This window comes from Juglans regia, chromosome 4 (genome assembly GCF_001411555.2).
Source record: "Juglans regia cultivar Chandler chromosome 4, Walnut 2.0, whole genome shotgun sequence".
In the NCBI taxonomy this organism is placed as follows: domain Eukaryota; kingdom Viridiplantae; phylum Streptophyta; class Magnoliopsida; order Fagales; family Juglandaceae; genus Juglans; species Juglans regia.
Genome location: NC_049904.1, coordinates 32110464 through 32132705, shown reverse-complemented (window position 1 = coordinate 32132705; position 22242 = coordinate 32110464). Strand labels below are relative to the sequence as shown.

General features: G+C 34.9%; 3 protein-coding genes across 3 annotated transcripts; all 3 read left to right on the top strand.

The window, feature by feature from the left end:
- Nucleotides 1-7985: 7985 nt before the first annotated feature.
- Nucleotides 7986-13105, top strand: LOC109004595 (transcription factor bHLH48-like). Its single transcript, XM_018983197.2, has 7 exons — nucleotides 7986-8953; nucleotides 9067-9186; nucleotides 9313-9378; nucleotides 10473-10541; nucleotides 11046-11117; nucleotides 11871-12075; nucleotides 12622-13105. Exons 1-7 carry the CDS (start codon nucleotides 8423-8425, stop codon nucleotides 12657-12659), a joined length of 1101 nt encoding a protein of 366 aa, XP_018838742.1. The 5' UTR covers nucleotides 7986-8422; the 3' UTR covers nucleotides 12660-13105.
- A 1784-nt stretch (nucleotides 13106-14889) lies between these two features.
- On the top strand, nucleotides 14890-18746 carry LOC109004596 (exo-poly-alpha-D-galacturonosidase). The gene is made up of 3 exons (XM_018983198.2): nucleotides 14890-15545; nucleotides 17520-17851; nucleotides 17950-18746. The coding sequence occupies exons 1-3, from the start codon at nucleotides 14953-14955 to the stop codon at nucleotides 18468-18470; spliced, it is 1446 nt and encodes a 481-aa protein (XP_018838743.1). The 5' UTR covers nucleotides 14890-14952; the 3' UTR covers nucleotides 18471-18746.
- A 597-nt stretch (nucleotides 18747-19343) lies between these two features.
- Nucleotides 19344-20164, top strand: LOC109004597. Its single transcript, XM_018983199.2, has one exon. The coding sequence runs from the start codon at nucleotides 19485-19487 to the stop codon at nucleotides 19839-19841; it is 357 nt and encodes a 118-aa protein (XP_018838744.1). The 5' UTR covers nucleotides 19344-19484; the 3' UTR covers nucleotides 19842-20164.
- The last annotated feature ends 2078 nt before the right edge of the window (nucleotides 20165-22242 follow it).

Below are 22242 nucleotides of genomic sequence, written 5' to 3'. Positions count from 1 at the left end.
GGAAAAAAAAAACCACTAGCATTTGACTATTCAGTATAGGAAATCAATTATTTAGTTCAAGAAACATGTCAGCATTGGATATATTATATACCGCAATCATATTTTATTTTCAACGAGAAATTTTATTTACAGTTTTATTGATAAATAAAAATAAAAAGAGAAAAAAATATTATTTTAAAAATGATATTATTATAATTTTAATTTTTTAAAATATAATTATATGGACTTATATGAACAATTCTTATTTAAAGATTGTATGTAGACTAACTCTTATGATAATATTATTTTGTCACAAGACTCGGTTCATAATTCTTGGATCAATTTTTTTTATTTTTTCAAAAGAACAAAATTTATGAATTGATGCACAATATTGCCATGTCATTGTGTCGATATAATAGGATTAAAAAAACATAATTTTGTGAAGGGAGTGCAAGTAGAAATGGATATTACCACTTTAGGGTTGTTCTGAATTTAGAGATGAGATGGTTTTAGATTAAATATAAAAGTTGAATAAAATATTATTATAATATTATTTTTTAATATTATTATTGTTTTAAAATTTAAAAAAGTTGAATTAAGATTTAAAATAGTTTAATTGTTATTATATTTTGTGTGAGAATTTGAAAAAGTTAGAATGATGAAATGTGATGAGATGAAACGCTTTCAGAATCTAAACGGGACCTGAAATAGAGAGGAAAGTGGAAGGAGAAGAATCAACTAGAAAACTTAAAAGATTGGTTTAGTTATACAAAATCAAACTATCACATATTATATAATCATTATAATTTTTTTTAATTTCCACACAAAATATAATAAATAATTCAATTTTTTCAAATCTTAAAACAAAAATTAGGTTAAAAAATTATATTACAATAATATTTTATTCAATTTTTAACAAAAAAATTTTATTTTATCACATATAAATTGTATAACTAAACGAGATCTAAAAATCCATCAAAGTATGTTTCACTGCTAAGCATATTCAATAATAATAATAATAATAATAATAATAAAAGTTTCAAATTAATGCATGCAGGACCATAGAGTACCATAATAGTCCCCTCTTAAAAATAGGTTTCTACCTAAAGCCAAAGGGCCATTTTGTTTAACACATAAACTTTCCCAAAAATATGTAGCAAAGTACTAGTCCTATTTCATTTATCTGCTCACACCTACCTACCAAATACTACATACATACGTACATACATACATAGCTAGGCATATCATGTAAATACTGCTGACCCTGTCACGTATTCAGCCAAAAAAAAAAAAATGTATATTATTAACTTTGATATTGATACATTAGTACCGCTACATTCATAATGAGATTTTTTAAAAATAAATCTGCAAACTAACTTGATTGAATGTGATTCGTTAAAGTAATTTTATAATATGACATACTATATATATCATGTCACGTTTGTTTATTTTTGTAAAATTCTTTTGTAGTCAAAACATTTCTCTTGATATATACACACGTCGTACTGTTCATTAGCAAAGTCCATGTTATATATGACATATTGTTGAATTTATTAAATTTTAAATAAAATAGAGTGTGTAAATCAATGCTAGTCGAGTGGTTTTAAGAGACTGTACCACGTAATTTAAATTTCCACCACATTTATAGGTCGTTTCTCTATATATAAACAAAACAAATTTTAAAAGCCCCGTCAGTTTAATTTCCCTGAAAATAAATGACATAATATATTAAAGAATAATGATCTGAAAAGCATAGTCAATATTAACTGCCTTAATTACGTCACCGTTCGAAGGACGGTCAGAAGTTGTTAGGAGTTACAACTTATAATGTGTCCAAAAAAACTTTTCTTTTCTTTTTATTTTCTGAAATAATAACATGAAGTTTCCAAGTAAAATCTATGATAGAATTAATAGATGACCCAAAATCTATATATACACATTGCCTATATATATATATATATATATATATATAAAGCTACCTTAGCTAGCTAACTTGTTTTGGTGGATGTGTTCTGACTTCGGAAGAATTTCTATTTCCCCATATGCGACAGTAAAAAGATTATAGATTTTATATTATTTATTGAGAGATTGCTACATATACAAATAGATTATATAAAATAAAATTTACAAATTAAGGGAGCTACATGAGATATGTTAGATATACTTTATAATAAAAATAATGTGACAATCTGACACATCATATCAAGTCACATAAGTTTATAGTTTACTTTTATATAATCATTTTATAACTAAAGAATTTTCCTATTTTTTTTATACCGTATGATTGTAAAATAAAAAGAGATTAAAATATTTTTAAAATATAACTATATATAAAATTAGATCTCAATAATTTGTTACATACACAAAGAAATAAAATTCTAAAAAAAGAGAATTCCTATTTCCCCACATGTTTCAGATTTTTTTTACTTATAAAAATATATATATATGTTTTAGATTTTTGAGGATAATGTTCCATGAAATACTTGAATTTATGTTCTTCATATAAACTATCATGTGATCAGCTTTTTGACGCTAGTTTATAAAGTTTAATGTAAAATCTAAATAATTTATTGTTACATTAAACGCATAATACTATAATTGAAACCTTAAATAAGTGTTTTCTTGCTCAATTATTTTCCATAGAAATTATCAACCTTTAATAATTTTTCTTGTATTTTTATTTTAGATTTCATATTAAGAAACTCAATATTGTATAACAAAAAATTTTGGGAACCATATTAATAAGTTTATTATTTATCATAAACTTAGTTTTAATTTAATTTTGGCGAAGACACATCCTTAAAAATAGATAATATATAAAAATTATACAAGATTCTGGGACTATAGAAAACAAAGTGGAGAGAGGCATTTATAGATATATTGAAAATTGAGAAAATTTTTAAAGAATATAAGGGGATTATAAATTTTTGGAGGGTCGTTTTCTATATTTATAGAATTATAACTAAAATTTAGGGGGTGTTTTGAATTTTCAAAAAAAAAATTGGGGGCCTTAAGGACATTGTGAGTCCACCACTAAATACATATAAAGTTATTTTCATCGTAATGTTAATTTAATGAATTACATAATAAAATTAAGTTAATTTATAAATTTATTTTTATAAAATATGCCCATAATACTTATATAGATATTATAGAATGTGATTCGTTTGGAAATGTGTTTTCCGGTGCTTTAATTTAATTTATAGTTTCTAGTCGGCAGTAGTCAGCAGACAGCAAGTCACTGGTAGCAATATTTATGGTACTTTTGTACGTAGCTCCATATGATCTACACACAGATGGATCGTCGTCCTTAATTTGGCTTTGTTGACGACTCCTTGTTTCTTAGCCCTAGGGAAGTGAACGATTCCATTCGTTTGATAATATTACAGCCTGCATGGTACTTCACGCACAACCCCAAGTTATTCCTGTTATGAAGTATCAGATGCAGCTTGTTGAATTATCTTCATCTTCATCTTCTTCGTCATCAAATCTGTTCGTACCAATTCCCCAGCTGCTTTTGCTTCCATAAGCCTACGTATATATTATAAGACCAGTCAAAGAAGATACTCAACGAACCCTACATATATCTATATATATTTCTGCATTTAGTTATATACATTTATATATATAGGGTCATGATTCATGAATAATAGAAATATAGCGTCGTTCAAAGTTTGAAGCTCATGGGAGCTACTACTTCCATGGCTACTGCACCTCATGGCTCATGCTAAGAGAGGGAGAGAGACAGAGAGAGACAGAGGGGGAGCAGTAAATGAGAGAAAGGGCTAGTTGGTTTGTAACTTTGTAGCTCGAGTACTGAATGCACGGCTTTTCTCACCCGCGGGAAACTTGCCGTTGCGGGGCCTTGCCGACTGATGCAGCAAAAGCACGGCAAATCGACTCCTAGCTGTAGCCCTATGTCTATATGTGTTTGTGCGTGAGAGAGATAACGAGAATCTCCCACTCCGCTAGTAAATCTATCCTCGTTTAGGTGCGGCTACACGCAGAGCGAGGTGTACTACCCAGATTCGGTAGATCTTAAACATAAACGAAATTTGTATTTTTAGGATGTCCGCAATTTATATTAAAGAAATAATTGAAGAATTTGAATATACATAAAAAGAAAAAAAAATATTAACGATAGATTTTATTTTTTAAATAGAATATTGGAGATTTATAAACTCTATAATTATATTTAGATCCGTTTGGATATAGAGATGAGGTCTCATAGCATTTTTATTGGTTTGGTCAAATGAGAAGGTTGGTTAAAATTTACATAATTGATATAAAAAATATCTCATATTGAATTAGATAAGTCTAAAATAATTTAAATTTTTACTACAGTGGTTGGTCAAAAATAGAGAATTACAATTGATTTGTTAAATATTAAAATACTAATTTTTCACTCCAAATAAACATTAAAATATTAGTTTCTCACTCAAAACAAAAATACCATTTGGTTTGTAATTAAGAAATTTAGATGAGTTTAATCAAATATTTTTTTGTTATTAGCATTAAATGACTTTTGAAAATATGATTTTTTTAATATTAACTTAATTAGAATAGAATTATTATTAATATTTAATTGGTAGAGCTACAAAATGTGATAAAAATAAATTAAATAAAAAAATTATTAAATTAATTATATTTTATTATTATATAGAGAATGAATGAATAATTCAATGTGGTAATTGAATTTAAATAGAACAAACAAATGTAAAACAATGTGATATAAGCTAAATTTTAAAGATGGATTTATCCAAGCCAATGAGAATACTCTCATATAAGCTAATTTTAACTAATAATTTTATTATTATTTATAAACTATTTCATCTCATTATCTAAACGGTTGCTTAACATTATTCCGTAGTTCAATAGTAACGTCTGATTTTATTAAGAACAATGGATCTTGAAATTTCTTGTTAAATTATTTGAAGTGTGGTTGCAATAAATCTTTCATCATCGCTGTCACACGAATTGGTCAGCATTAATTGTCTATTTTTTGTCGAATATCCAATACCAATAAAGAAAAATATGATATTAATTGTCCAATATTTGGTGTAAATTGCATGTAATTAAAGGTTTTAACGAAGAGGGCTCCATCAATAAAGTATACATCAAGCTGTCTATCCTTATAGTATTTTCATCTATATTTATTTTTTGGATATTAAATTGTCTTCATAAAACTTGTTACCAATCCTACAAGCAAATTTACAAAACAGATTCAACACACCTGAATTGTCCAATGATTACTCCATTTTGATTGATTAAAGCATAGGGAAAAAAAAAATGAAGGTTCGGTAATGTCCGGCTATCCTTGTCTTATCCTATTTTTTTTTTTTTTTTTTAACTTATAAATTTGATTTTCATAAGGTTACTTACACATCACATAAAACACCAATGGAATTGGGGTCTAATACGTGTCAAGAGATTAGAGTAGATGGACGCAAGGGCCTCTCTAGCCGAACAATAATCTTCGATGTTTGTATTAAATAAATAAATATTTTTTATGGTAATTTTTGTGGGTCTCTAACCCCACTCTACGTTGACACATCTTCGAATATAAATTATATAAATCCTCCGTATAAATGCAAAGAAAGGGATGGGACAAGACATATTTTATATATATATATATATATATATATATAGGGTGCGGCTACAATGCCGCTCCATTTTGACCGCTGGATTTTTTTCTTTTCATATTTTTTTTATATATTTAAATATATTTAAAAAATAAAAAAAATACACCAATACATTTAAAATCACTTTCTTAATCATTAAGTTAAAAAAAAAATATTTTGACCAGCGGTCAAATGGAGGTGTCATTTTAAGGAGGTAAAGTAGTGTTTCTCATATATATATATATATATATATATATATATATAATATGGGTATGCGACTAAAAACGGTGTCGGGTCTTTAGTTCGTGTGACGTGTCGGGTCCCCACCTTTTGGGTGGGACCGAAACAGTAATTAACGACTCGAGAGTGGGTGGGTTCGAAAACATGACAATTTAACAGTACAACACAAATATAGAGTGCGTATCAAATCTCATCCACCTCTCTATTTCCCAATGGGCTCCAGCAATAAATTTCCCATTTACTAATCAAGGGATCGTATGTAACTCTTCGATGAAAGTTAATTATACAGTCGAAATTTCATTTGAAATAGTAATTTCGTATTCTCGAATAATATGAAATCTCATATATTATCTATCCTTATAATTTAATTTATGATATTATATTATATAATTTAATTAATAAATTTCTTTTATTTAAAAATGTTTACAAGTCAAATGGTCTAAAAATTTGTGGTAAAATCAATTTGTTATGCAGAAGTTATCATTCATTATAATTTAATCTTGCCTATCAATATTTGAATTTGTTTTTAAAAAGATGATTTAGAGGACATGAAAAGTGTCATAAAATGGGATGAGAGTATAATAGACTGAATAATAATATATTCTATAATATTACTCTTGAGAAATGCACGCCTAATTATCATAATTTGAGATGACTAGCAATGTATACGAACATAACAATTGAGTGTGGAGAGTCGCATTAGGAAAAAGTACATTAACTTACATTCAAAATACATAACAATTAAAAAAAAAAAAAAAAACTAACTGACGCTACTCTTTAATTTGGATTCGGTCATATTTAATTATATAGGAATGTTATGCATCAACTACTATTCACTTCCATATCCTACACCTATAACCTTTTTTTTTTTCCTCATAAGATATAGGGTAGTAAATGGTGGCGGATAAAAATAATTTTTTTTAGCTATGTCGATCAACCTACTGTAATGTTTTATATAAATTATTTAAATAAAATATTAATTAAAATGCATCACATTAATTAGTATAATTAGAAATAACAAGATATAAGACTTAGAAAATATTTTTCTTAAAAGACATTACATTAAACTAATTTTCACAAGTTCACTCAATTGAAAATACATATAAAAGAGAAGTGATACATGTAACTATTCTATAAGGAAAATATTAAGGATATAAATTAATTCTATAAACTAACGTGATATAATGTTAGTGTGCCACATGTTTCTAGTGTTTTTTTTCCCTTTCATTCACTTCACGCTTCCAGTCCTCTTCCCCTCACCCATTCTTAGAGTCCAAAGATAAGGAGATAGAGAGAGAAGCTTAGAGAGAGAGGTGTACTCGCCAATGAGGGGTGACAACTAGGAATGGGCCGATAACGATATCCCTTCCTTGACAGGGAGAGAGAGACACACTTGTCGACAAGGAGCGAGGAAGATGGTCGGGATGCAGTGGCATTGGACTGCACGGATGAAGGTTTCAAGGGTTTAGGGAAGAGGGGAGAGGCTCATGCGAGGGGGGAAAATGAAAAAAATAATAATCAACGTGACACGCTAATACTCGACCATGTTAGTTTGTGAGATTCTTTTATGTATTTAACATCTCCAATTTCACAATTTTTAAATAGTTCATGTCTATGAGTTAATAATAATAAAATTCACATAGTTTTTTTTTTTTTGGCATTTTCCTTAATCTAATGCGTTTGAAGTTAAAAAATAAATGCTCCATCGTGTAAAAATCATGTAATAATAGGATGGGGTTTATATTTTTCATACAAAATTAAAAATATATTAATATAAAGAAATGTTACTTATCATTTTTATATCATATGTCAATACTTGATTTGTTATTTTTATTATTTTATTTAAATATAAATATTTATACATTACTATGTGTATTTAAATAAAATAATAAAAGTAATAAATCATATATTAGTGTATTCTACAGAGTGATAAACAGAATTTTTATAATATTTAATAAATTTAAATGCCAAAAACCTCTGGCTCGATTGACATAACACTGAACGAGAAAACAACCTTTCCCAATTAATAAAAAAAAAAAATTGAGAATCGCTTTCCTATTTCTGTCTCAGTTCTCACTTCTCAGCCTAACGAACTGTACACGTAGAACCGTACATACCAAGGCCTATAAGTAAACGGGGCACCACATAAAACGTTGCTTTCGCTACGCTTCAAATGGTCGCGAAATAATCTCTCAGAGACACAGAAGCAGAGAAAACACAGAGAAGCAGTGGGAGAGAAAGAGAAACAGATTGACCGCCATTGAAGCACCTTTCCTCGTAACTCTTTCGGATACAGAGTAACCAACATTTCAAGCAACTTTAAACCTCCCTCTCCTCCATTGTCTCTCTAAACTCTCCACCATCTCTCTTAACTCTATTTCCTTCGAATCGACACTCATACTGCCTAAGGGCTTATTTGGGGCTTCACTATATATTTTTTACTAAAATATAGCATCGAATTGTGAGTTGGGGTTCTAATTTATTGAATTAGTCAAGTGGGTAATTGTTTTTCTTCGAAATTGAGGTGGGTTTGGTCCAATCAGTAACCGATTTAATCTAATTCGGAGACATTGGAGCTTTCAATGGAGCCAAATCTAGGAACCATAGCCCGATCCATCTCCATCCGGCCCAACCGCGAGGAAACTGGACTCGAATCACTCCAATTCCGCGAGGAATTCCACCGGCTCATGATCGTACCGCCGGAAAATGGGAGCTCCTTCACCGCGCTTCTCGAGCTCCCGGAGACGCAGGCCATGGAACTCCTCCACTCGCCACACTCCGACAAAGGAGTTATGGTTCCGTTCTCCGGAGACCCTCTCCACGGAATCAACGACGACAACAAATCGTACCTTCCCTCGTTCAACGGCAATCTCACCTTTCCTTCAAACAAAGTCCTAATCGAACGCGCGGCCAAGTTCTCGGTCTTCGCCTCCGGCGAGCACTCGCCTGAGACGAGCTCGGTGCCGTCGGATTCAAGCGCGAACTTGGAGAAGGTGAAGAGCGAGCCAGCAGAGACCGACTCGAACCCCAACTCATCCCAGCTCTTGGTTTCCGATCCGACGGTGAATATCAAGAACCAGAGGCCGGAGAAGAGGAAGGAGCGGGAGAAGAAGGTAAAATCCAAGGTTTTGTTTTTGTTTTTTTTTTGGGGATTCCTTTCCGGTAATTTCCATCACTTCCGTATCTGAACTTGCACCAACTATCGGCTTTTGGGGGGAAAATTCAGGGCAAAGGGTGTACGAAGAAGACCAAGATCGAAATCTCCCAAGACGCGGAGAAGCTTCCTTACGTTCACGTCAGAGCTCGTCGCGGTCAAGCTACCGATAGCCATAGCTTAGCAGAGCGAGTATTCTCTTAATTAACCACTAATTACGACTTAATTATTATTTTGTTTTCTAAAAATTTAATCACAATAGGATTCACCTAAGTTTACGATTTTATTAATTTGTATTATAAATTATTAAATTCGCAGGCGAGGAGAGAGAAAATTAATGCTCGGATGAAGTTGTTGCAGGAGCTGGTCCCCGGTTGCAGTAAGGTTAGCTAAATTAGTCTTAATCTTAATCATTAGTCGGCGATTGTTTGTCGTAATTGTCTCCTTAAAGGTACGATCATGTTAATCGGATTCTGCGCTTTCATAACGTCTTTGTCCCTTGTCGCCTTTTCGCGAAAGCGATTGCTTTTGTGCCCATCTGGGTGGTGTCTGGGTGTCACTCTCGTAATTTCAATTCCTTGGTCTGTGGTTTGGTTAATTCGGCACCCACTTTGAGGTTAATTTTGACATTCTGTCTTGATTTGGAAATTGTATTTCTTCCGCTCTGTGGGATACAGTTTGCACCTTGACATCTAGATCAAAGATTCAAAAGAATATATATTTTTTTCAAAGTCTCTCTCTTTCTTTTTCTTTTTTCCCCTGCTGGGTAAGTTCAAAAATGTTAGGCTGGATTTTAAAATGACGAAAATGCCTTCATGGGCTAGGATTTGAGAATTTTGGCCATGGAATATGCTAGATGGAAGCTGCTTAGAAGTGCTGGGGAGACACATAAAGTGGGTATGTTGAATTAGATATATATGGGTCCCATAAATGAGGGAAATTTTGATCCCACATGTAAGGTGCATGGTATCTATCCCTTGATGGGACGACGAGGAAAGGGTGACGAAAGAACAATTCCCTTCCTGAAAATTAAGGTGTGCTTGAAGGCCCTATGCATTATGTGAGTGTACTTGAAAGTGTCATTAAATGAAAAGACCAAAGTAGGGTGACCATCATGCGTAACACGAGTTTTTCCTTCAATTTTATTACAGCATTTCTTTATTGTAGATTTATAAGAAGGCTTTGTCAGGATCGTGAAAAAAACTTTTGTATACATGTTTTACATGTTTTTGATTATGTTTCTTTTGATCAATTGGTGCTTCAAAAACGAGTGCAATTAATAATTGCTCAAGTTTTTTAGAAAAAAAGCGGCTGGTAACCACATGCTATGTTTCATCACTGTGTATGTTTCATCACTGTGTGTCAAGGGAGTTGAAAAGGCTCTACTAGTTTGTTTGAAGCAATTGGAAAATTTCTTTGAAAGAGATAGTCTTTTCATTTAGAAAGTTATTTACCTGAAATAGACATTTGCTATGCAGATTTCTAGCACAGCATTGGTTCTGGACGAAATAATCAACCACGTACAATCACTACAACGGCAAGTTGAGGTCAGAGTTGCAGATCCTATACACGTAATAGTTTTTTTGACAATGATGTGAATGTTAAACTATAAAGAAACTTTGTCAATAGAATTTTGCGGATAAGGCTAGAAAGATAGGTCCTTCAGCACCTTTTGATGGAATGGTGGAAGATGGCGGAGGACATGGAGCTCAACCTCTGGATAAACCCCTTAAGACATTGCTTGCCCTGAAACTAACGTGATATAATAAACTAGAAAAATGGGTAGCGTTTGTCTTGAAACTGATAATATTAATCTAGCTAATTAATTAAGCTTCACAAGATTAAATTTGTGGTGCTTTTGGTCATCTTCACAGAGATTTCCGGGGCTTGGAAGTACAGAATGTTTAAATTTGAGCAGTGTGTTTGTGTGTTTCTTTTCAACTTAGAGTTAATTAGGCTGGTGAAAGAAGGATCAAACAATATAGTAATAACGTTTAAACTATCCTCTATTGGCTTGATCTTCTTTTGATTAAATAATTCTTTGGTTTCAGCTCTTATCAATGAGACTTGCGTCAGTCAACCCAAGAGTTGATTTCAACCTTGACAGTTTATTTGCTCCAGAGGTAAGCATGCATAATACTTTATCATCCTCTATCTCTCTACTAGAAACAGAAAAAATTTGAATATCGTTTGCAAGTTCGATTAACAATTTAGTTTTTCTGCTGGGAGGTGTTTTCCATTGCACCCTGGCCGTACAAATCCAGATTCATTTAGCCGCAGTTTGTTTCAGCAGGAACCATGTTCCTCTAAAGGGCTGCTAGGGTATCATGCTCTTCATTATTATGGTGTCGTGGATTGATGACTATCTACTTACCAATACCAGTGCAATGATTGCACATTTTATGTAGTAGGTGAAATGGGAAACATAAATATTTTGATCCAAATTTTGCACCATATAAACACCCACACGAGCTCTTAAATGACTGTTTTCCACCACTTAACACGTGTAGGGACAGTAAGTAAGATTTGGACCACCTAGTCTATATCTCATCTTTCGTAATTCACATCTTTCTTCAATTTAATCAATCTTGCATTGATGTAGTTCCATCAGATCATGCCACAAGATTAAGGAACTCATAGGCATAGTTTTGGCATTGGATACGTTTTGTACTATTGTCTTTTTGTATTGTTAACTTATGAAGTCTGCAATTTTCCTCGGTTAATTTAGAGTATTGTGATTCAGTTACCTCGACAAACTACACTAATTTTTGGAGCAAGTACTTCCTTTAACTTTACATTGCATCTTTATTGTTGTCGTCTTGTTGAACTTGTATCTTTGTTCTCATTGTATACAACTAATCATTTCTCCTCTCCAGAGTGGATCTTTAGCAGACGGTAACTTCCCCAGCATGGTTTCTCCCCTTTTGTGGCCAGAAATTCCATTCAATGGAAACAGACAGCAACATCAACAGCAATGGAATTTTGATGCACTTCACCGACCACTGTGGGGAAGGGAAGAAGACAACCATACTTTCATCACGATGGAGAACTCCCTTTTGAGTTATGATTCAGCAAATTCAGGTAGATTAGAGTTTAGTTTAATGGGGTTTTTACTGCATGATACCCTCTCAAACAGACATCATTAAAATTATTTGATAATCATTCAGTGAAACGATTTGCATGTGAAAGGCTGAGAGGGGATTATTCCATCTTGTATTGATATCACAGTGATACGAACATGTTAGATTACTCTAACGAAAAACGTAGAACTACCACACAGATGTTTGGAGCATTATTCAACATTTTAGAGCATGTTCTATGTAATAAAAAGAAGCTACTCGTGATCAATTTGATTTAGAGCACATCATAGAGATGAATCAGATGATGTTAGAGGTATTGGGCTTTTAGATTCTTTATTGTTTTTTTCTTATCATATTCTTAAAACATCAAGTAGAGCGTTATTTATATAACATTGACACCCAAATTTGTTTGTTACTCAACCAATATCCATTAGCATGAATACTTGGGGCTACTTTGTGAGACACACTTGGAAACATATATATATACATATATATATATATTCCTACAAAAGAGCTATATTAACTTGAAGTTTATACTGTGTTGCAGCATCTTTGCACTCAAACCAATTAAAGATGGAGCTGTGAAGGCATGGTGGAGTTCTTCCAGTAGCTAATAGTGTATATACACGATATAATATTAGCTGTTAGCAAGAAATAGAGGAAAGGCCTCGAAATTCAACGCTGCTTTTTCATGTCTTCTATTTGCAAGAAGAGTCAATTGGGAACCCGGATTCACTCGAGAGGTTTAAATTTAGGATGTAGTGATTCTGATATATTATATTATCGATATCTTACTATATATACTAACATCAAGGGTCATTCAATCTAAGGCTTGATTCTTAAGATGAATGATGGATTGATTGATTCTTGTTGTGAAGCCATATATCGTACCGTTGCTGGACTATTATGGAAGTCGGCTTCTTTCTTCATATGTGCTGTCAAGATGTCTGTCTGCATTTCTTTTTGAAGACACTCCTTGTGCTAAGCACAGGCTATTTGAATAATATGTGGTGCATCTCTTTTCTGAAACATTTTCTTAGTATTACTCAATGCTTTATTTTCCCCCATTTTTTGGGTCGGTAGTTGGAGAAAACTCTCCTGCCGATAACACAGTTGCTGAACTTGAATATTGCTTCAAAGTGTGGATGGGCAAACTGACCGGCCAAATTGGAATCAATGCGGACCAAACAGCTGTTTGGGTAAGCAGTATGAACTGCCAATGCCTAATGGGGCCAACTTCCTTTAGATGCTTGCTTTTTAGAAGATTTATGGTGTTTTTTTTTTTGTTTTTTCTCTTTTTTCAAATAAATATTGACTGGTTTATATGAGGTAACTTTTAAGTCTGTGTTCGTTCTCAAATTCAGCTAAGCTTAGATAAGTTCAATCTAACTTTAAGTTGAGTTTAACATTTAAACACGTAACTCTCAAATTACTTAGAGTAATAGCATTGGATTATGCAAATGTAAATGCAAAATTTACATAATATGACATGATTTTGCATTGGTTATTCCACTAAAAACTTATTCCCACATTGGATTATTCATATATTAGTCAAAATAATAATAAAATATTATAAATTTAATAATATTTGTTTTTCAATTTTTTTTTGTTCCATTAATTTTTTTTTCATAGATTAATAGCTATATGGAAATATTAATATTATACAATATGAGACTTGAATAAAGATGTAGATGGGTCCTGGAGTGTAGCAAATACATTCTAAATATTTCATACAATACCATTGAAAAAAACACCTATCTATTACATTTTCATATATATAAAAAAAAAAAAATCATTGAGAAAAACACAAGTCATCACTAATATTCAATACATTTTAGCCCATCACAATTTTTCAAGGCATCTGACTAGAACAAATGATGTCAGGCTTATAGGTCTATCAATTTTTCCCATCATCATAAGCATCCTCATGTTCAATCGGCTGTCTCTTACAAGTATAATTTTCATTGTACATGATGACAATGACAAAGTCCCAACTTAAACTGACCAATGCTTAGTGTTTTGGTCTCTGGATAGCGTGTTTCTTCATCATATTTACCTCTGATAATATGCAAGTCAGGACAAAGAGTCTTCAAGTAGTCATGAACTTCCTTGATACAAAGATTTCCAATGCAAATGGTATGCTAGATCAAACAGTTTGTGAAAGATCGTGATTATTTGAGGCGTTGGATGCCATGAGAACATCTCAAACAGTTTTCATTTTCCTTCAAGTTTATGCCATTTTGATTTAGTGTGTGTTCCTTTTGACTATCCTCAATACTAGTGTCATATTGTGGGGTAGTAGAGCGTGTTGTGGCTATTCAAATAGAATATGATTCCTGTATGTTAATTATGTCTCTTCCAGAATACAACTGTCAACTGATCGTCGTCTATCTCGAATCAATTTTGTACAAGTTATTGAGTCTTTTTTTTTTTTTTTCTGTACTTCGTATGTGCCCACAGTACCACTTTCTTAAAGCCCTCTTTCTCTCCAAAAACAATAGGTTGGTTTTTTAACAGAACCTACCACCAGATTGTTGCATGACATATTTTGCTCGTAGATTCTAGAAATTGAAAAGATGCAAACGGCTAGCTTTATTTTTCTTACGTTAAAACCAATTTGACCATTTCAACATGTGCACTTTGAAGCTGCCATTTAAAACATCCAAAACAAAAAGCTGAAGGAAAGTAACGGATATGTTAAAAAATAGACGAATTGCTAACTAATATTATCTTATTAAAAAATACGAACACCAACTTTATTTATTGGGTTTTTGTAATAAGAAAAGTCATAGGTTTATATAAAAAATTTAAAATCTAATTGTTTACATTTTTTTCTGGACTCCAACGATCGAGTGATCCCAAAACAGTCCAATCACAAATGGACACCCCATTGCTCTTCGTCTTGATGCTCCAGCTGCACCTGTTCCTCCACCTCGCCCAATCACACCCTGCCTCCTCATCCTCCATCGAACTCCCATTCTCCATTCGACCTCACCCAATCACCCTCTCCGTCTCCGACTTCGGCGCCACCGGCGATGGACTTCACTATGACACTGCCGCGATTCAATCCGCCATCGACAACTGCACATGCGCCCCCTGCCGCGTCACCTTCCCACCGGGCAACTACCTGACAGCAACGATCTTCCTGAGATCCGGCGTCGTTCTGGACATCCAAGAAGGAGCCACGCTCCTCGGGGGCACGAATATGGAGGACTACCCGAGGGAATCTCGGAGATGGTACGTGGTGGTGGCGGAGAACGCGACAGAGGTGGGGATCACCGGCGGCGGAGTGGTGGACGGGCATGGGTCTGGGTTCGTGGAGAGGTTCGACAAGAGGAAGAACGTGATGGTGAGCTGGAATCAGACCGGGGCTTGTACCGGGGACGAGTGCAGGCCCAGGCTGGTCGGCTTCATAGGCTGCACTAACATCAGGGTTTGGAACATCACGCTCAGAGAGCCGGCTTATTGGTGGTGCGTGTTGCTATTTATTACACCCAACCTTCAATTCCTCTTTGCTAATTTACAATTGTTCTCAAGTCTGCTAGGTAGGTTATGGTTTGATACTGCATTCGTACCCCCGGCTCTTAAGTAATTTTATTTTTGGTGTGTTTTCGCCTTGAAAAATTAAAAAAATAAAAACTTTAGGGATGAAATATAATTCTTTTGAAATGCAGGATTAAATTAGAAAGCACCAAATAGTTCAATCAAGATCATTTCTTTCACTTCGAGTATACTCTGATCTTATCATTTTAGTTATTGCTCGTGACTTTTCTTCACGAGCAGTTCCTTGTTTCTGTCTAGTTGAAATGATTACTAGAAAGAGCTCAGCCCATGAATTTCTTCGTCTAAAATTGTTGGATTGACTATACAATGAATACATTGTGAAGTCTGGATTTGGTCGAGCTGTTCGTGTACTGTTTTCGTCTTTGTAATAAATGGAATATACATTTTGACCACACAAAATATATTTGCAAGGATATTTGTTTACTTTTTGATAAGAAAAATTCTAGATATAAGCCCCACACTCTGCACACCACTTAAAAATATATGATTTTACTTTTTTATCTTCATATTTCATATTGAATTGAAATATGAAATATAAGGATAAAAAAATAAAATCACATATTTTTAAGTGGTGTGTAGGGATGTGGGACTTCTGTGTATCACAACTCGATTGACAATGATGAACTTGATTTCGTCTCTTGAGACATCATCTTTCTGTTCTATACATTTAAACTTGCAAACTGCTGGTGTGGTTGAACTGGATTTAAGATATATGATGCATTGGTCAATTTCTGTGGTTTACTACAATATTAGTCTCGTGTATATATATATACATACAGATGCATACACCTACTTAGGAGCTAGAAATAGTTACAAGGAAATCATGGAAGCTGAGACTATTCAAATCGAAAGCAATGGCCCACAAAAACAAAATCTTCTAGAAAAAATTACGAAACTCTTCCAAGGAACATTCATGATCCTTAGAAAGTAGCTCGTTTTGTTCACTTCAAATACACCAAAAAATACAAATAGGAGCCATCTTCCATACGGCTGCAATCGGTGGTGTCCCAGTGATCCCTCTCCAGCATGCTAATAGTTCAACCACCCTGCCCGGCATTACCTATGCTATTCCCATTTTGCTGAAAAAATAATTCCAGATATCTCTAGCAAACTCACAATGTAAAAGTAAATGATCCGCCGTTTCACCGATATTTCTACACAGACAGCACCAATCCGTTATTATTAGGCCACATCTTCTAAGATTATCAATGGTCAAAATCTTCCCTAAAGCTGTTGTCCAAACAAAGAATGCGACCTTGGTGGGTGCTTTACTCCTCTATCTGAAATCCCAACCCTCTATGAGAATCTACAATTGTGATATTGTCAAAATTGTACCAAGAATTTCCCTTTCCTAGAGGGTCTCCATGCCATCACATCTTCAGTTGTGGCAGCAATAGAAGTGTCATACAGTAAGTTAAAAAAATCCACCAGAATATTCACTTCCCAATCGTGTGCCTCCTGAGTAAGACTAATGTTCCACTCCTGTGAATCTTGATGAATTACCCGCAAATCAGCCACCATGGCTTCTTTATCCCGTGCAATACTGAAAATTGTTGGATGAGCATCCTTCAAAGCCGTGTCTCCCACCCTCGCATCCTTCCAAAAGTTGATCCTACTACCATCCCCCTAGCACAACCAAGTATTACTAACGAAAGAGCACCAACCTTTACGTATGTACTTCCATAGCCCCACTCCATATGTCCCCCATCCCTCTTTAGAACACCAACCCCCCCGTTCACTACCATACTTCCTGTCAATCACCCTTTTCCATAATGCTCCCCTCTTATAGTTATAATGCCACAACCATTTACCTAGTAATGTCTTGTTGAATTAGTCTCATATATTGCCATGGATCTGATGGACAGATTGCATAATTTGCAGCTTGCACATAGTACGATGTGAAAGCACTTCTATTCATGATGTTTCGATTTATGGAAACTTTACTACACCTAACAATGACGGGATTGATATAGAGGATTCAAATAATACAGTCATTACAAGGTGCCACATCGATACAGGAGATGATGCTATCTGTCCAAAGACATACACTGGGCCACTTTATAACTTGACAGTGAAAGACTGTTGGATTCGAACAAAATCTTCAGCAATCAAACTGGGTAGTGCTAGTTGGTTCAATTTCAAGGGACTAGTTTTTGACAATATCACAATTGTAGATTCTCATAGAGGGTTGGGATTGCAGATACGTGATGGAGGTAAATTTATTGTCTTGCTTTTCTTGCATACTTTTGAGTACTTTTGTTTTTACAGCTTTTTCAATGTTGTTGGATTACTAAGCATTCACCTTGTGCAGGAAATGCAAGCGACATTACGTTCTCGAACATAAATATAAGCACAAGATACTATGATCCATCATGGTGGGGAAGAGCAGAGCCTGTATATGTGACAACCTGTCCAAGAAACTCAAAGTCAATGGAGGGTTCAATCTCTAATCTGGCTTTCATTAACATCACTGCAAATTCTGAAAATGGTGTCTTCTTGTCGGGTTCTAAACATGGGCTTCTGAGAAACTTGAGATTAACAAATGTGAACCTTACTTACAGAAGATGGACAAACTATGCAGATGGATTGGTGGATTACAGACCAGGATGCCAGGGACTTGTTCATCACACTACTGCTGGATTCATCATGGAACACATTGAAGGCTTGGAGGTCGAAAATGTTAACATGAGATGGTCTGATGAACATTCAATGCGCTGGAATAATCCTCTGGATTTCAGTCCTTCGACTGTAAATAACATTTCTTTGATCAATTTTCATTCAGGACTGTACACAGTAAGAGAGGTAGGGAGGGAAGGAGGGGCATTTGCTTAGTGTATTCTATCCATGGAAATAAATGGAGATGGATGGGTTATCTTTCCACGAAATTTTGGGTGGGCATCTTTATTTGAAAACGACATGCAGGAAAAACAAATCATCTTTAAGATGAATAATGAAGGATGTTGGCTGTTGTACTATATTTGTCAGCATGGCAATGAACAAATGTTATATCATATACATATTGGTGGGGTTTGATGCTTCGATATGCAGGAAAAACCTTAGTGTTGTAACTTCTATGAATAAATACCAGCTAAGACTTACAATTTTTAACTGCATTAGATCATGGCAACCGAGTCCACAACCATGTCCTTCGGTTTAACCTCATGGGGACGCAATGGTAGTTGCATTTAGCAAGCATGCGGATCGGAAATGAGGTGGTTGGACGAGAGTAGAGAATAAAGTCAAACCTGGTATGACTAGACTACTTTGTCGGTTCTATCAGGTTGTAGCCATGGAGGGATGGAATTGGAAGAGAAGTGGCTGGAAATTTTATACGAGATGGCATATGGAAAAGTTGAGTCTGGTCAATGTTGCCCAGTAGATGCCATGGTTAATGTTAAAGAGGTTGAGGGCACCCTAAAATATTAACCCAAAAATTATTTGGTATTTCAAGACTATGGATGGTGTGCTTCTCACATCTTATCGTATTTAATTTGATTATATCTCGAAAGAAAACCAAAAATCAAAAGCCATGGAAGCTACTTCAAAATTGACCGGTAACCATGTAGAGAGAGAGAGGAGAGCGTGCGTGTGTGTTGCAGGAGTTGGGCTTGGCCCAAGGATGAGGTACATATTATATATATAGCACAAGGTGGAGTCCTCTTAAGGATAGATGGGCTGAGCTCAGATCAACCAAGAAATCATCTAATGGTGGCCCACATAAACCCCCTTTGCTTTCTCCTCCACTCTCGACTCCACCACACTCGCACTCTACTCTGGGGGTCGGTCTACCGTCTACGACCAAAACCTAAGGCGCACGCACAAATTTGACATAGCTGATACCACATCATGCCTTCCCCTACGACCATCGCCGGCGCCTCCAGCATGCTACGCCATCGACTCCTTGGCTCTCTGCGCACCAGAGGTGGGGCCGCGACGACAGGGCAGAGCAGGTGGAGCAGCCCGGGCCACGAGGAGCGGCCCAAGGGATACCTCTTCAACCGGCCACCACCACCCCCGGGGCATTCCCGCAACTGGGAGGACTGGGAGCTCCCCTGCTACATCACCAGCTTCCTAACTATCGTGATCCTCGGCGTTGGCCTCAACGCCAAACCCGATCTTACCATCGAGACCTGGGCACACCAGAAGGCCCTCGAGCGCCTCCAGATGGAGGCATCTGCTTCCGGTTCGTCAGAGTCCGACTAAGTCTCGGATCTCTGGTGATTTCAGATCCACCCTTGCTTTTTTTTCCCCTCCCCTTTACCTGTGTTCGATGATAATGATGATGATGATCTGGCTTTGATACGCGGGGTTCTTACTGCGGGTGTTTATATGAGGGTATGTAGTTGAATAAATGTTGTTTCGAATTATACTGTTTAATTCGGCTTCTTCCGAAGCTTTGTTAATGCGTTTTTACTGGTTATTTTGGATAGTTTGACTGAAATCATGTCTCGAAAATAGGTTATAAATTCCCCTTTTTCCCTTTAAACGTTTTCAATAATGATTATGAGGAATTCCCTTTAATTTTAGCTCTTTGGATTTTTTTCTTTGAATTGATACTTTGAACTTGGCATGGTTGAGTTTTGATATGAGGCTTTTTTTAAATTGGAGATTTTATATTGGCTTTCCTTAAAAATGCATCATTTTCAGTCCCAGTGTATGATCTCTGTAACATGATTGTAATTTGGATTTGTGACAGTGGCAGAGTAGATATGACATGATGAGTGAGAGCCATGGACTTTTTTGTAGTGTCGTAATTGACGTTGGGCAGCGGTAAATATAATCTTTCATGCTTGCTAGGGCTAATTTATTGGTGGCTACGGGGTTGTAAAATTGTTAGGCTTTAGTGTTTGGAAAGATGCAACAAAAGGCTTAGGATTTAGGTTTGACATCTCTATAAAAGAAGCCAAATTCAGAAGCTGTTCTGGTGCTGTGAACAGCGCCCCAAACAGTGTTTTTGTGGCTGGTTGTCTCTTTTTGCAGGCTCGGTTTTGATGGGTTGGAAGGGGAAAGAGAAAGGATAAGAGTTAGAAGATAGTATTTTAAGGAAATAAAGGTAATTATCTTCGGATCCAATCTCCTTATGTCTCCCTCAACACCAGTCCACTTCACTTTTGCCTAGCCTACAAGTTTCATCTTTGAACCTCTCTGTTTATTATCAATCATATCACACAATCTTTAGTATTTCGTAATAGAATTAACAAAATGAGAAGATACCATAAAAATTTCTCTTTCTTCATGGTTGGGAACTTCCATCTTTTTCTTCTTTTTGTGATATATCCTTAGTGGTATTTTGTGGTTCATGTTGCACATCTTCTATAGAAGCCTAGTCCAATAAAAAACATGGGAGATCTTGGGGTAAATTGGTAATTAATGACTTTAGGGGGCCTCAAATTTTTGCATTTGAGGTTTGCCCACTATTATTGAATTTCATTGTTCTCTCCCTTATTCTTGCTTCTATAAGTTTCTCCTTGCACACTGGGCATCACACCACCCTTGGTTTGACAGGTTCGGCTTAGATCACATAATCAATTTGTAGTTTCCATCAAGTTGTTCCAGAATTCAAAAAGCTTCTCATCCCATTGGCTGTCTGTCAATCTCATTCTAAACAATTCTCCAGAGCACATACACGTATTTCAAACCTGGCTAGTGGCTTTGATATCAACGTTGATTTAACATAAAAGTAAAGAGAAGAAAGACAAAATGCAGAGACTGATTTATTGGTCACTTAGGGTGGTAAATTATTAGGGTTTTAAATGATGCAACAAAAGGGTTTGGATATGGGTTAATGACAAGGTGAAGGAAGCCAAAGCCTGGGGGGGCTGTTCTATGGCTTTGAACGGTGCCCATGAACAGTATTTTGGAGGCTCGTTATGCCCCTTTGCAGGTTATGTTTCGATGGGTTGAAAGAGGAAAAGGTGGGGCTTAGCAGATAGTGGTTAAGGATAGAAATGGGTTTATTTTTGGATCTAGTTAAGGAGTTAAAAGCTTACATAAGTGCAAAAAAATAGAAGAAAGAGTAGAGAATAGAAGAAGCTAGTAATCACTCCTGGAGTATATTGGCATTACACCTAGAGTTTAAATTGCATCATACAATCCATTCTGAAAAGTTCTCGTACACATATTCTGTCCTTGATTGAAGATCTTGCATGGCTATACAGAGGTTTAATTATCACTAGATTTGGATTAAAAAGAAAGAGTCGTAATACTTTGACTAAGAAAAACCCATACAGATTGGAACTTGGACTCCAAATTTAGAAATGTAAGTCTCAAAGTTTGTCCAAGAGACAGATCACTGGTCACAAATACAGCCCATTTTCAGTAAAATCTGGAAATTACAAGGAACTTAACTGGACTCGAAAGTAAATTATACGGGTTACCACTTGTCTTCACTGGCTCCACATCATCTAACATGTTCCTGATTAAGGCTTGGGTATTGGAAACATCCTTGTCACGCTTCTTATAATTGTTTTAAGGATGCATTTCTTTTGTTTACTTCCATAGTTTGTTTTGAAGTTTTCCCATCTTCTTTTAAGAAGCCTGGAAAGCTATTGTCCATCTTCCTATCTGAATCTTCTATTGCTGGTCGTTATCTATCAAACAATAA

Excerpts from the sequence above, each read along its gene's own strand:
- LOC109004597 (XM_018983199.2), top strand. The coding sequence starts at position 19,485 with ATGCCTTCCCCTACGACCATCGCCGGCGCCTCCAGCATGCTACGCCAT.
- LOC109004596 (XM_018983198.2), top strand. The coding sequence starts at position 14,953 with ATGGACACCCCATTGCTCTTCGTCTTGATGCTCCAGCTGCACCTGTTC. Across the intron at positions 15,546-17,519 it reads AGAGAGCCGGCTTATTGGTG|CTTGCACATAGTACGATGTG; the intron begins GTGCGTGTTGCT and ends CATAATTTGCAG. Across the intron at positions 17,852-17,949 it reads ATTGCAGATACGTGATGGAG|GAAATGCAAGCGACATTACG; the intron begins GTAAATTTATTG and ends CACCTTGTGCAG.
- LOC109004595 (XM_018983197.2), top strand. The coding sequence starts at position 8,423 with ATGGAGCCAAATCTAGGAACCATAGCCCGATCCATCTCCATCCGGCCC. Across the intron at positions 8,954-9,066 it reads GGAAGGAGCGGGAGAAGAAG|GGCAAAGGGTGTACGAAGAA; the intron begins GTAAAATCCAAG and ends GGGAAAATTCAG. Across the intron at positions 9,379-10,472 it reads TGGTCCCCGGTTGCAGTAAG|ATTTCTAGCACAGCATTGGT; the intron begins GTTAGCTAAATT and ends TTTGCTATGCAG.